The 15,756-nt window shown below is 38.6% G+C and overlaps 1 protein-coding gene across 4 annotated transcripts in view; it reads right to left on the reverse strand.

Annotated features, from left to right (window-relative positions):
- Positions 1–141: 141 nt before the first annotated feature.
- LOC124865643 (F-actin-uncapping protein LRRC16A-like) overlaps positions 142–15,756 on the reverse strand; it is an 81,086-nt gene continuing 65,471 nt past the window's right edge. For 3 of the 4 annotated variants that reach the window (XM_047360904.1, XM_047360906.1, XM_047360903.1), the window contains 15 exons: positions 15,577–15,675; positions 15,198–15,326; positions 14,845–14,976; positions 14,450–14,625; positions 14,214–14,301; positions 13,901–14,041; positions 10,893–10,959; positions 10,071–10,297; positions 9,770–9,882; positions 7,742–8,005; positions 7,454–7,667; positions 6,920–6,956; positions 5,511–5,771; positions 5,239–5,376; positions 142–3,631 (listed from right to left, as the gene is read on the reverse strand). In XM_047360904.1, coding sequence (XP_047216860.1) covers positions 3,465–3,631; positions 5,239–5,376; positions 5,511–5,771; positions 6,920–6,956; positions 7,454–7,667; positions 7,742–8,005; positions 9,770–9,882; positions 10,071–10,297; positions 10,893–10,959; positions 13,901–14,041; positions 14,214–14,301; positions 14,450–14,625; positions 14,845–14,976; positions 15,198–15,326; positions 15,577–15,675 — 2,253 coding nt within the window. In that variant the 3' untranslated portion in view covers positions 142–3,464. The remainder of the gene's footprint in view (positions 3,632–5,238; positions 5,377–5,510; positions 5,772–6,919; positions 6,957–7,453; positions 7,668–7,741; positions 8,006–9,769; positions 9,883–10,070; positions 10,298–10,892; positions 10,960–13,900; positions 14,042–14,213; positions 14,302–14,449; positions 14,626–14,844; positions 14,977–15,197; positions 15,327–15,576; positions 15,676–15,756) is intronic. The other variant, XM_047360907.1, reaches the window with a different exon arrangement.

Consider the following 15,756-nt stretch of genomic DNA (forward strand, 5'->3'; position numbering starts at 1 on the left):
GTCAGTAAGTGTGTATGAATGTTAGGTGTTAGGTTAGGTGACAAAACACATGTGCCATCTAGTGGATAAATTGTTACACTGCAAAGCAAATCGTTAAGCTTTCTTCCTGGAACTGTGCCAAATGAGACCAATGAAAACATGTGACAGCATGTAAAATAATTTTAATCAGTATTAATAGTTGCATAAAAAATCCCAACACAAGGATTACTTAAACATGCCGACCCATGACACAATACGAAATGATTTAATTAAATAAATGAGCAAACATGCAATTTCTATCAGGTACTCCCAGTTAAACAGTTTCTTTTCTAAAACAAGTTCAAAGGGTCAACAAACATCAAAATCAACAAAGAACAGCCATCAGTTGCTTTATTTTATTTCAAATAAGTTACAAACAGATCCCTAGTATAGTAGTGTACTTAGTACCAAAACAACACAGGATTTCATGTTTTCACATAGGCGTGTGAGTATATTACATGTGCTTATGTTACGCATACATAAACACGCAGGCCTATATGTAGGAAACCACATATATACATACAGAAGAACTCACGGCCACATCATGCAGTCACACACAGACACACGTCTAGACTGAATGCTATCGAGTACTGGCATGTTTGTACACTGAACAGCAACAGAAAGAAGATGCTCATGTGGTAGAATAATTCTCAACTTATTTTCAGTCTCTAAAACAATGCAACAGAAGCTGTGCTCTGTTGTGCTGCAGCTACACTAAAAAGGTCAGAAGTAGCAACTGAACACAGCCACAGATGAATATTTAATTTAGACAACATGCGATGTAGAGCACCCGTCATTTTTAGCATTCTGGTAAACTTCGGGGACAAAAAAGATGATCCAATCTTGACTATATACAGCAAAAACAGTGTTATCTGGAAACAGTGATGAGTGACAAGGAAGGACCGTCCCAACACCATAGAAGGGCACCAACAGACACCACATTGTGGGAAAGGTGGACCAGTCAGAGCTCTGGACCTAACTTCAAAAAAATAAGACGCACATAAAAATCACTTAGTGCAGTTTTTGTTGATGTTGCAAACTGTTAAAAAAAATTTATCAAGATCTCACCAATGTTTGTAGATTATACAGAGGTCCCTACAAATTTCTCATTTAAACAACTTGGATCCCATCTGTTTTAAAATCAAAACACTTAACTTTTCACAATCTGGACTGGATTAGTTTGGATTATGCAGATGATTTACAGCAAAATTCATGATCTGGCATAACTAATTTGCTTGCAAAGTTTCAAGAACAGAAATAGGAGAGCTAATACTTTCTTTGACATTTAGACCTGAACGGGTAGATTATGTTAATGTAGCTAAAAATCACTGGGTTTTTCACTGGGCTCCGTCAGTAATCCAAAAAGCAAAATAGCCAATGAGGTGAACTAAAACATACGTTTTCATTTGGTAAATCAAAGATAAAGAATGGCAGCAATGAATAAATCAAAGCTCTTGATGTTTTCTGAGATTTTGCCTTTCTTTAGATTATGTGATAATAAATACAGTCTAGTTACTCTGACTTTTTCTATGCATAATTGTCTTTTTTCCAGATTTACCCAGACAGGAAAAGTGATTAAAATTGAGTCAAGACTATGTAGGAACCCTGTACATAATGTTACTGGGAAGTCTACCATTATAGTTCATCAATCTGTTTTTACCCAGTAACAATGATGCCTTCTTGTATGTCTATAGCGCTTCACCATAGTTACAGAAAATTGAGAATTACCCCAACAGAAGCATGACAGAGATGCTGCAGAACAGAATTAAAATGAACATCCCAAACTGTGTTCCTGTGTAACATTGAAAAATTTGAGAAAACAATCAAATGTTAAAGTTGTTAAAGCGGTTTGAGTTCTTGGAAAAACAATTTAAAAACAGAAGAATCAGCCTGATGGCCACGTTGATGTCACACAGTAAATATACACCTACCCACAGTTCACTTTCACGCCACACAGTGCATTATTGTTTTTTCTTTTAAACAAGCAGTATGATTGCTGCCTTATGCTGTGCGTTTCTTTTTTCTTAGGCATAAGAATTAAGACATTTTCCAAATTTCTAATGAAAAGAAGAAAGATGAGGCAGATCAAAAAGAAACTGAGGGAGATTATGAAGGCTGGAGTTCCTTCAGTGTTTTGCTTTTGCACAAAGAACACACTGAAACGATGTCAAACTTTATCTTTCTACTGAGAATTCCTTAAATAATAGTCCTCTTTTACAGTAGGTTCCTTGCTTTCACTGGACATGTAGGAGACTAGTGAAATCTTAATGAATTGACTTGTTCTGAAAGCGAAGGATCCTTGTCTTTTTAAGAGCAAATCAGAGTTCCAATGTTATTTATTTGCAAAAATAACAAAAGTAGAGCTCAAAACTTATTTAACAATTTACACGAAAGATATGCTCCAGGAAGGACCCAACACAACTCTCTATTGCACTTTTATTATATTCCCAAAGCTCCTTTCCCAGATAAATAGAAAAAGAAATCATGTTTTCCACAGTGTTTGAATATAAAGGAGCAATTATTTAACAGTGCTGAAGCCATACTGATTATCAGTAAAGTCAAAGTGTACCACAGTGCTCACAAAGCAATAACACATCATATGGCCACTCCAGCTCTTACACGGAGAAAAACTCTGTATTACTTGGTGTTCTTCAGTCTGCAGCTCTTCCACTTATAAAGTAAACACAAGATCTCTGATTTGTGTCTTTGCTTAGACACTCGACTGAAACCTGCTTGTTCCTGTAGATTAAAAAAGAAATTGCATAACATTTTCAGTCACTTTGAAGCCTGGACTTGTTAAGCTGAACATACTGAAAACAGAGTGTTAGAAAATCCATCAAAAATATATCAGAAAAGGTCCTTGTTTCCTAATATGTTTTGGCTTCAAGTACAGTGATCCTTGTATGGCGGTTATTGTTGCGTTTGGTCCCTGGGTGTCAGGCTATGGCAGCAAGCAGTAAAAAAATAGTAGACTGTTAGTTTTAATCACAGTCTCTTAAAGCACCCTGCTTTATTTTTTAGAGACTCTAAACCTTGACTAGACTTCATGATTTTTTATTTATGGTCTAAGGGAGTTGGAACAACCCCTGATGATTCATCTTCTCGGACACTGAAGTGTTAGAAAGAAAAGTGAGGATGAGCAAGGTTGACACCACATCTAGGGAAAATGCTGTTTGGACCAAGGAAGCTCTCTTCGGACCAAGCGCAGTTTTGGTTTTGCTTTGGAGGCATACTGCATCCAGAGTGGTTAATATCTGTCATGCATTATAAGGTTTAAACTTTGAGTTTCTTCTTCTAGAGCAGAACTCACGCCTACCAAATCTGATTTGTACTTTGTAGTCAAACACGACTTGTAGGGATGTATCATACTGTAAATAAATGAATCATGGAAGTTTTGTTCCCTTGGTTTAGTTTTCTATAAAGGAGCCCGAGACCTGGTAAGTTGCTCATATTAATATAAAGTCCTTGTCTGCCTCTTCCCCTGAGTCTGAGGACTTCTTGCTGGTTGCCTTGTCTGGGTTTGGACATTTGTCCTTGGTTTTGACGGAGCCGGGATCGTCAGAGTTGGTGCAGTGAGGCCTGGATCTCTGAGCAGGGTCTGATGCTGACTTCGCTGAGAACAACACAAATAGAAAAATAATTAATTAATTGAAAAAAATGGAAATTAAAATAAGAGGATACCAAATGAAGCAGAAAACCTAAATCTAAACAGATATTCCTCAATATTTCTATGAACTAATCTCCAAAGAGCAACTGACCGTTTAGTGAGTTTTACAGGATTTGGTAATAGACAACTAGAGGAGACGTGTTTTCTTGGGATTTAAACTAAGTATCAGGCTCTGGGGTGGACATTTGTTTCCTTTTTCCTGCCACTGTAGCTGAAAGGAACCTAGATCAGCCACTCCAAATTTTTACAATCCATTATTCGTTTCAAACACACTTTTCTGTAATATTTGTTTTGGTTAAACAAACAAATAAATACATGGCATAAAAAACATTTAAAATTGTTTACAGAATAATACTGAGGTCATTTTTGCTTATTTTTATAAAAACACAAACTGTACTATAAAAGAAAATGTGTGTAGTCCAAGGTGCTACTTAATACACTTTATAATCTAATATTCTGGTCTGTTTTCTTTTTTGAATTAATGGTTTAGAAATGCATACATTTATGTGACAAGCTTCGGTATTCATGTACAAATGAAATGACAAAGGTTCAATAGAAAAATAACCCAAATTTCATTAGAGTAAATTAATAATCAAATGATTCTCATGATCTACCTGTATTTTTGTAATTAGACGGGGAGCATGCATATTTATTATTAAATAGGCAACGGATAGCAGTACAAGCACTTGAAGGCCGTCATCAGGGTTTAAAACCGTCAGTCTGACAATATCATTGTGATTTCTGCATATCGTTCTCTTTTTTTCATTAAAATAAAAGTCAGAAGGTTTTTGGTTTGGACCCACTGAAAAAATGATCTCCATGACTGCTTGATCCAAAGGAAGACACAATGGATAATAATAGTTTGCATGTCTGATTCATTATGCATTACAGATAAAAGACTGTTTAATAAGTAACACTTTTGACCTGAATCTATCAGTCACGTCTGTTACTTGCTTGACATACAGCAGCAACATGAGATCAGAGAGGGAGCCAACACTGTCAGATTATCACTGTTAAAGGCATTCAAAAGGGGCTGACTTTATTTTTTAGCTGCTCACATTGGACTGTGTCTGTGTGTGTGCGCATGTATATATAAATTTATGTGGATCAATCCCTGACAGGACACCAACATTGTATATATAGCCAAACCTTTGGTCACTCATGCCAATGCCAAACGTCGGTTTCAATGGTGCAAGGAGCACAAATCTTGGGCTGTGGACAATTTGAAACATGTATTGTTCTCTGATGAGTCCACCTTTACTGTTTTCCCCACATCCGGGAGAGTTATATAGCAAAAGGAGGCCCTACACCATACTAATAAATTATTGTGGTCTAAAACCAGGTGTTTCCGTTTCATTGTCCAACCCCTGTATATACTGGTAAGGGTGGGTTTAGGGTAAGGGTCAGGGCTAGGCTACAGCAATGAATGGAAGTCAAAGCAAGGTCCCTGTAATGATAGCAAGACGTTACATAGGTGTGTGAGTGTGTGAGAGAGAGAGAGAAATAACACCATGAGGGGTTCTCTAAAGGTTTGAGCTGATTTTGTGACTCACCTTCCTGAGTGGTTTTGTTGGTGGAAACTCTTGTCTGAAGGCTGGACTCCTTGTCTTTCTCTGACAGCGCCCTCTTTAGGGTGGAGGGGAGAACTTTAGGAGACACATGGCCACTGCTGGGGGAAGCTGAACTCTCATCTATATGAACAGAAATAAGCATAAAATGTAACTTTGTTAAATTTGTATGTTTTTTTTTTAAAACAATGTAAAATGACTAACATATATAGTATAAAAGCTGCCTATGCAGACTGTGGACTCTGACAGGCGCATACCTATGCTCCTGCTGCTGCTGGTCCTTGGCTTTTGGGGGATGGTGGGCCGAGCAGCCAGGGTTGGCTTTGCTCCTTGTGGCACTGGTGGTTTAGGGTTTACTGGTCCTGCAGGGGAAGTTGAGGAAGATGTTGCTCTGAGACGAGAGGCTGGTTCAGGCTTAGTTTCACCACGTGCTAAGGGCTTTTCAGAAGGAGCAGCGTTGGATTTGTTAACGGAACAACTGGAAGGATTGCTCTCGGTAGCTGTGGACTGAGGCTTGGCTGCCAACACATGCAAAAAAGACAAATTAAAAAGTATTACAATTACCAGCAAAGAAATATTCAAGTTCAGTCCCTTGCAAAAAAGTATTCCCTTAAGGTACATCACATTTGGTCACAATACAAAACATCAGTGTACTGTAATACAAAGTTGCACATGATTGCAAAAGAGAATAAACAGCATAGATAATTTTTTTGAATGATTTACAAAAAAATATTGCAAAGGTGTGGTCTACATTTGTAATCAACCCCTATGGGTAAATACTTTGTACAGCAATGACAGCTGCAAGTCATTTGGGCTCTACCAGCTTTCCAAACCCAGAAACTGAATTACTGCCCATTCCTCTTTGCAAAATAGCTCAAGCTCAGTCTATCTGATGACTATTTTTTCATTGCCTTAGTTGTATGTTTAGAGTTGCTGACCCTGCTGGAAGGTAAGCCTGAAAACAGATTCTCCCATCTGAGCTGAATTGTGCATCTTTGCAGCTCCTCCAGAGTTAGTATGGGCCTCCCAACCCGCAGTTTGGGTGGATGCCCGTGTCTTAGTAGCTTTCCAGCTGTGTCATACTCTTGCCTCTTTCATATGCTGATAGAACAGTGGTCTGTGAAATGTTCATTTTTAACCTTTCTTGTTTAAAAATTCTCCAAAACTTTCTCCCTGATGCTTCTACTGTGTGCCTTGGTCTTCATGACGCTGTTTGTTCACTAATGTTCTCTAACAAAGTTCTGAGGTCTTCACATAATAACTGTGTGTATACTGACATTAGATGACCTACTGGAGGACTAATTAGGTGACTTCTGAAGGCAATTTGTTGCAGCTGATTTGCAGGGGTATCAGAGCAAAGGGGGCTACATACAAATGTATGCCACCGTTTTTAAAAAAGTACTTGTGAAAATAAGTTTGAAAAACCATGTATGCTTTTCCTTCCACATCACAATTCTGCACTACTTTGTGTAGTTGTGTACGTGTTGATCTAATAAATAAAAACCAAATAAAACACGTTAACACAAAAGGTATGACTATTTTTACAATGGCTGTCGCTGCCTTTAAAACAGTCATACTTAATCAACTTCATATACAAGGATCATCAACCATTTGTCATCTTTTTCCAGATTTTAAATCTTAAATCTCGCCCCACATCCGATCTTACCTGATGCATTGCTGTCTGGCCTGTCAGGGCTGGAAGACTACAAGACATACAAAGACAAAATATGGAGTCACTGAGTATTGCAAGCAGATATTGATATCATCTTTAATGCACAGCTTTCTGAAGCTGGGTGATCTGGAGAATGTGAAGCAGGTGACATATTTCCAGGATTATTCCCTGCTGTGAATCATACCAGAACTGGAGTGTCAACACTATATCCCCCATGGACCCAACACACTTTCCCTATCTATCTATCTATCTATCTATCTATCTATCTATCTATCTATCTATCTATCTATCTATCTATCTATCTATCTATCTATCTATCTATCTATCTAGTTTATAGATGTTTTGCTGCAACATGTTGGATTCATGTTAATGTGCGTTTAAAGAAATTACTTTGAAATAAAAAAAAAGTATTAAAAAAGTCTAATTAACCAAAAATCGCGCAACACCCCCCCTGCAGTACCTACCCTAGGGGTCGCTTCCCTGGTTCTAATCCACAACATGATGTTTGCTTCACCTGACATTATTCACCTTATATGCTCTCCTCTCGTGTTTAGCCTTCATCTCTGCCAGGAGGCCACTTCCCATCATCTGCACCCCTGTGTACCTCTTCCCGCCTTGAGGACTTCCCCTGCCATCTGAACCCTCCCAGGGTTCATCTATGGAGTCTGGAGTCCTCAGCTCCTCAGACCGGTCTGAGCTGCTGCTGTAGTCTGTAGTGGGCTGTGAGCGGGTGGAGGAGTCTCTGAATTGGAGACAGGAACATTAGGGGAGATGAAACTGAGGTTCACATCAGGTGTGATTAGGTGTTAACTATACCTCGACTTTGGTTCAGGGGGCGGGCTCCTGACTGCCACCTTTGGGGAGGAGGGCTCCTCTGGGATCACAGATGCTGCAGCAGAAGCTGCAGAGACTGAGGATGCACCACAGGATGTTGGAGCTGCTTGACCTTTCTCCAACTTATCTGATTTGTCAGACTTATCAGACTTATCAGATTTGGAAGATCGCTTGATGAGATTCAGAAATCCTCCTTTACTCTTTTTCTTCTCTCCATCTTGAGATTCTGAACTCTTTAAGGAACGTCTTACAGATAGAGCAGATCATAAGACTCATGTAATATTTATAAAACTCAACAGATGATCAAATAGAATATATTATTGGAATACATACATGTTAAAATTATGTATATACAGGTCCTTCTCAAAATATTAGCATATTGTGATAAAGTTCATTATTTTCCATAATGTCATGATGAAAATTTAACATTCATATATTTTAGATTCATTGCACACTAACTGAAATATTTCAGGTCTTTTATTGTCTTAATACGGATGATTTTGGCATACAGCTCATGAAAACCCAAAATTCCTATCTCACAAAATTAGCATATTTCATCCGACCAATAAAATAAAAGTGTTTTTAATACAAAAAACGTCAACCTTCAAATAATCATGTACAGTTATGGACTCAATACTTGGTCGGGAATCCTTTTGCAGAAATGACTGCTTCAATGCGGCGTGGCATGGAGGCAATCAGCCTGTGGCACTGCTGAGGTCTTATGGAGGCCCAGGATGCTTCGATAGCGGCCTTTAGCTCATCCAGAGTGTTGGGTCTTGAGTCTCTCAACGTTCTCTTCACAATATCCCACAGATTCTCTATGGGGTTCAGGTCAGGAGAGTTGGCAGGCCAATTGAGCACAGTGATACCATGGTCAGTAAACCATTTACCAGTGGGTTTGGCACTGTGAGCAGGTGCCAGGTCGTGCTGAAAAATGAAATCTTCATCTCCATAAAGCTTTTCAGCAGATTGAAGCATGAAGTGCTCCAAAATCTCCTGATAGCTAGCTGCATTGACCCTGCCCTTGATAAAACACAGTGGACCAACACCAGCAGCTGACACGGCACCCCAGACCATCAATGACTGTGGGTACTTGACACTGGACTTCTGGCATTTCCTTCTCCCCAGTCTTCCTCCAGACTCTGGCACCTTGATTTCCGAATGACATGCAGAATTTGCTTTCATCTGAAAAATGTACTTTGGACCACTGAGCAACAGTCCAGTGCTGCTTCTCTGTAGCCCAGGTCAGGCGCTTCTGCCGCTGTTTCTGGTTCAAAAGTGGCTTGACCTGGGGAATGCGGCACCTGTAGCCCATTTCCTGCACACGCCTGTGCACGGTGGCTCTGGATGTTTCTACTCCAGACTCAGTCCACTGCTTCCGCAGGTCCCCCAAGGTCTGGAATCGGCCCTTCTCCACAATCTTCCTCAGGGTCCGGTCACCTCTTCTCGTTGTGCAGCGTTTTCTGCCACACTTTTTCCTTCCCACAGACTTCCCACTGAGGTACCTTGATACAGCACTCTGGGAACAGCCTATTCGTTCAGAAATGTCTTTCTGTGTCTTACCCTCTTGCTTGAGGGTGTCAATAGTGGCCTTCTGGACAGCAGTCAGGTCGGCAGTCTTACCCATGATTGGGGTTTTGAGTGATGAACCAGGCTGGGAGTTTTAAAGGCCTCAGGAATCTTTTGCAGGTGTTTAGAGTTAACTCGTTGATTCAGATGATTAGGTTCATAGCTCGTTTAGAGACCCTTTTAATGATATGCTAATTTTGTGAGATAGGAATTTTGGGTTTTCATGAGCTGTATGCCAAAATCATCCATATTAAGACAATAAAAGACCTGAAATATTTCAGTTAGTGTGCAATGAATCTAAAATATATGAATGTTAAATTTTCATCATGACATTATGGAAAATAATGAACTTTATCACAATATGCTAATATTTTGAGAAGGACCTGTACATGTATTTGGAAAAATTTGATCTATCTCATTTATGACAAGAATATGCCTCACTTTGAATCCATCTTGGTAACTTTCTTAGAAAAGAATTCATCCACTCCTTCATCCACTCTGCCCATGAGGCCATTCTGCTCGCTGCCATCCTGAGATGGAGTGTTGTTAATTTGCTGCAAGAAATAAAAAGCATCTCATATCTTTCCAGAATACATTGTCAAACAGAAGATCTGCTCTTTTTCTGTTTTTTTCTGCACTTGCAAGGTCCAACAACTTAAATTACCGACAAATGACTTCAATATATTTAAACTATAGATTTATCCTGAATTTAAGTTGTAAAAGAGAGCAGTGCTTTACTTACAGCTACTTTGCTAGAATGCATCTTTTTGTTCCTCCGAGGTCGTAGTTTGGTGAAGTGTTGCAGTTTCTTCTCTTCTTGGGACGGCAGCTCTGCGATCGCTCCTGATGGACGCTGCTCTGCTTTGGACCCACCTATAGATAGGGTGGGAGGAGTTTGGGATGAAGTGGAGGCGTCTTCCATGTAGATGGGAATGTCCTCCAGGGCCTTGTCAAGATCAAACTCCATCTCTGCATGTTTGTAATTTTATAGGATCATTAAACATGTAAACATTGTGCCATTAACTTTATTAGCCTCACGCAGAAAAATTTAGAACAAATAAAACCTCTGACACAGAAATATACGTGTCTGCTCAGATGTTTAGATTAACTCATCAAGGACATCAGTCTCATTCATTTTGGGCTTTTCTTGATTTATTTAAAAAATTTTTTGTGTTTGGGATCAATGTCCTGCTGAAATATCCAATGTGTCCAAAGTTCAATCATCTGACCCTAATTGTCCGTCTCAAACGAACGCAAAAGGGTTGGAAAGATCAGGTACGATCTAGGAACGCTGCAGGATTTGCCCACATGGACAAGCCAAATGGCAAATCCGTGAACTAAGCTTAAAAAAGGTCTGAAAATAAACCAACCATTTTTTTATTTATTCTACTGTTTCTTCCAAGAGCAGTGACCGAAAATCCTGCAAGCAATACAAGATGAACATGACATTCATAGGCATGATGAGTATATAAACCTATGACTAGCACTGTGTCTAAGCGTATTGTTTTTTAAAAAGCTTACTGTTACATTAAAGTTAAACTCATACTGATCAGAAACAACTTACCAAAGGCACGAGACACAGGTCGCAGCATTCTGCTGTGGATGCTTTTCCTTTTGGACTTAGGGGTCATCTGGAGAGACAAGAAACAGTTAGACTAGCATCTCAACTGGAAAAACAATTGAACATTTCTAAAATCCATTAGTGAGTTCATTAAGTACTAGTATGTGCCAAAAAAACAAAACAAAAACTATTAAAAACAAAAGAGGCATTCCTTATACATCAATATCACCAAACCTGGAGCTGCTGAATCTGACAACTGTTCACAAGGAGAAATCCGGTTAAAACCATATAATAAAACACTGCTGTTTTATCCCTCACTATATAATGATTAATCGAAGTAAACTTTTCTGTTTGAGGTTAGAATTACCAAAATGCCAGAATGAGAAAGATTTGTTTTTAGATAATTTCTTATTACATTTTTATAAACAATATGATTACTATGCCTTTATTAATTTTTTGGAAAGCATTAGCCTTAGATCTTAGTTGCATAGAAAATTGGTGGGCAGAGCTGAAAAGGTGTTTGGAAGCAAGGTGCCCAACAAACCTGACTCAGTTTCATCAAGTCTGTCAGGAGGAATAGGCCAAAACTTCAGGAAATTGTTGTGAAAACCTAGTGGAAGGATACCCAGAACATCTGACCCGGTCAGAATTTAACAGGAAACATTAACAAAATATAAACTTTTAAATAAAGAAAAAGTAAATCTCATTATTCTGGTATTTGGTCAAACAACCAAACGTTTGATAATCCTATCTGACCTAAACCTGGAAACCTTTCATCTGATTCAATGTTTGACAGTGATCATGGAAGCTTACAGGTCTTTTTTACAGTGAGCTGTCACATTCTGTCCTCCACCATGGTTCTTTATAGCTGCTAACTGGAACGTTTGGTAGAGCTCACTTAACTATGTTGTCTGCAATTATTTCCTCCAATGCTAATACGAAAAAACAAAACATTTCACTAATTAAAATGTTGATCTATACATCCCTCACTACCAGGCAAACATAGAGAAAAACCTGAGCACTTTTACAGGCCATCAAATAACAAAACATATATAAAATGCCAACAAAACATGTAGATCATATAACACTATTATCTAAAAACTGGATAATATTAGAATATTAAATGACTGAAATGGGATATATCTCCAGGTCATAACATGCACTCTGTTCATACTGACTTCTCGATGTAACCCATTTTGATTCTGACCCACATTCACATAGTGACAATGACAAACAGTGTACTTCTTGAAGAGGAGCAGAGCAGTGTGACAAAAAAAAAAAACTAGTGTCAGCATTAATGAAATCAACTGCTCATCAAGATGATAGGAAGAACATGTCACAGCCAAATAAAGAGCATTTTCTGTGTCGATTTTTAAGCGGATGAAACAGCGCAGTTTATAAGACACAGAAGCCTGAACAGCAAGCAAGCACATCAGAGAGAGAGGTATATGAATAAATAAATAAAGTGGGAAAAAAGGGGAAGAAAGGGAAGTACAGAGGGACAGTGCTGTGTTACGTACGCTAGTGCAGCACAGAGTCTCCAAGGAGCAAAGGTAGAAAGGGCATGAAGGAACAGAGGAGATGTTTGAAGACAAAATAACACACAGTAAGACTTAAGGAGGAAAATAAAAAAAACGTATGCAGCAAGAGGAGGAAGGACAGGAAGAAAGAGGACCAAGAGCAGGGGTACAATGTAATAAAGAGACAAAAAGAATAATAAATGTGTTAGGAGACTGTGCTGCTTGTGCTACTGCAGACTGTACTAAGACCTCCCTGCCAAGTGATTACAACTATTGTTTTACTAACTGAAATGCCACCAAAGTAAATTAGATAAAAAATTAACATCTCAAGCTAAAGTTAAGATCATTCCCTGGAAAATATTCTAAAAACACCCAGAGAAGTAGAAAATGAATCTTCAGGCTTTCTATTCATTTATTTCGATCCATTAGTTCAGTTTAGTCTGTTTGTTGAAATGATTTAAAGTGTAGTGGAAAAATGTTCAATAATTAACCTTCTTTTATAAAATCAAGGCAAATTAATTCATTTATGTATATTAATACCAATCAATGAAAACCTAAGTAAATAATATTGCTTTGTATTTTAAATATAAAAAAAAATGAAACATCTCAGATCAAAGGACACCAATAATGAAATGAAATGTAAAAAAAAAAAAAAGTAGAGTAGTAATAAACATGTCAGAAGAGATATACTGACAATATAAAACTAATTATTCTTAATTCTGAGCATGTGCAGATGAATAGGGAGTCATCAACTCTGCCACATTTTATGTTGGAAGTACCATGTTCTATTTTATATGTTCTTTACTGGAGGCAGAGAGGCCAGCACCCAGATGGTGTGTAAATATTTGCTTTTACATCAAAACCTGAGCTGCTGAATTCTGCCCCATGTGAGGAGCACAGAAACTCTCGTTAGGTCACCTGATCAAACAACTTTCCAGTATTCTAACCTGTATACTACGGCATTTTCTCGAGTAGAAGCACCATTAAATGACAGGATTGGTCTAATCTTTGCAATTTTCCTGAGAAGGAAAAGAAGGATATTTTAATCAATGTTTTAGGCTGTTATTGCAGTGGCTCACAAACGCATGCAGAGACAGAACAAAATGATCATGATTGTTTAGTTTAGCTGGACTAAAGACAATCATCTCTGCTTTTAGCAGAGAAATGTGACAGTTTTTAAAAGCACCCCGACAGAAGCCTCACAAGCCTCAAGTGTATAAATGTAACCCATTCTTTTAGGACTACAGGCAAATACAACCAAATAATCTGCATAGATGTCAAAGCAAACCCTGAATGATCAAATTATACAACCCAACGTACCATGTACAAAGAAAACAAACTGTGAACTTAATACAATCCTCTGAGACCCAATGGCTGATGGCAAGAGATTCTGATGCTGACTGAGTCTACAGCCAATAATTAATCCTTCTCCACTTTTGAGAGTTGTGTCTGTGGAATGGTTTACCCACAGAATACTAAATAATCACCTACCATACATGTTTCCAGATCCTCAAGTCTTTCTGCCTCCAGGATTTCAGCCGATGCTCGTTTAGGAATCTTCTCCTCGTGCACGTCCAGATCCACAGACTCCTGCTGCACCAAGGGGCGACCTCGTCGTACCAGATGGTCTGCCTGATGAGATGAGTTAGAAGAACAACAATCGTGAACTTAAACAATAGTAGCAAACATCAGGTGTTAACATAAGAATCCCAGGCTTTCGACACCAACTTGGATCAGGCTTTGTTTGATTTTTTTAAATACAACGTTGTCTGAGGTATGCAGAGGTGCAATGCTCTCATCTTACCAGTGTAAGCTGTGATGTGGAGAGAGCCTCCAAGATCTCATCAACAATTCGATCAGACAGAAAGGAGGCCAGACTTAGTTTCACCTCACTGAATGATTTTCAGAAGGTATGCAAAGATGAGGAGAGAAAATAAATAGTTATTAAAGAGCACTTCTTTATTTATCCTTCAAAACTAGTCAAGTGGAGATAACAGTGCATATACAAATACTGTGCCCTCCACAGGCAAATGTACAGACCTGATCTTGTTGAGAATATCCACCCCAGACTGCTCCAGGAGGGTTTGAGTGACAAAGCTTTTAGGTACAACCATCTTGGCTGAGCTTGCCTTCATCAACTCAGGACGAAGATTTCCCCTCTTCATCACATGAGGACATAGGGACTCTGCAGTGTCCATCATAGACCCCAGGAGAGTCTGAAAGGCAAGTATGAAAATAAGTGAATACAGCACATGTCAGAGACCTAATGAACCTGCCTCAAACATTCACACATTTCAGACAAGCCACTGGCTACTCCTGTGATCTTTGTACCCTAAACTACTTCACAGAATGGCCATGCCAACTTTGTTTTAGCATTGTTTGCAACAGTTAACAAATAATTCATTTTTTCCAGATCTTCAGCCAAAACATCCCACCTGCAGTTGCTGATCCATGACGGTGGTGACCTCCCCAGCCATGGACTGCAGTTTCTCCTGGATGGGACCTGCTGATGAACTGTTCAGCTGCTCTCTGGATGCTGATCCAAGGTGGTAAAGGTTACGGAGCAGCTAAAAGCACACAGAAAAGACAATATTCACAACAATAACACAAACATCTTGATTCATTCTAAAAACTATTCTTAGGATAAACTATATTAACCATGTTTGTATTCCTGTAGTATAATCACACAGTCACCAAAGTATATAAAACTAGATTATTTTGTGAACCTAAAATATTGTTGCTTCTAGTTTTTGTAAATAAAAGTCAAGTTTATTGCACGTTTCCTCACCGTTTTAGAGTTTCTTGCGTCTTTGATTAGATTTTCCGCAGATCTAACATCTTCCAAGATGGCATCAGCCTCAGAGTTCTTCAGAGAGTTCAGGTGGTCCTGGACCTTGACACAAATCCGGTCTATCATCTAGAAAACAAGCACCAGACGTAAATGTTGGTTGTTTATTAAATAAATCGCATACAATAAACAGTCAAACCCCCATTAAAGATAAATCCGTAACAAACAAGCGCAACTTAACACGGAAAAGAACTGAACAGAAATTGATGAAGGTCTAAAACCTTTTGAAAACAAACTATAGCATGAATATGGAATAAAGTAAAACAGATTATTGTGCACGAATGGGAACCTGTGTCTTTGTCCATTTGTATTCACTCACCTGCTGAGTGGTTGTGGTTACGATTCCCTGCTGAAGGCGATAAGCCTGCTCCTGGAGGTACTTTCTAGTTTCATGATTCCTGTATAAATACGTCTCAATCTGGGAAGAAAAGAAAAAAACAGCAAATACCTGGTTAATAAACACTAGTAGTGCAAATCTAAACTAGAGTTGGTTGTTTTG

The sequence above is a fragment of the Girardinichthys multiradiatus genome, chromosome 3 (assembly GCF_021462225.1).
Source record: "Girardinichthys multiradiatus isolate DD_20200921_A chromosome 3, DD_fGirMul_XY1, whole genome shotgun sequence".
NCBI lineage: Eukaryota > Metazoa > Chordata > Actinopteri > Cyprinodontiformes > Goodeidae > Girardinichthys > Girardinichthys multiradiatus.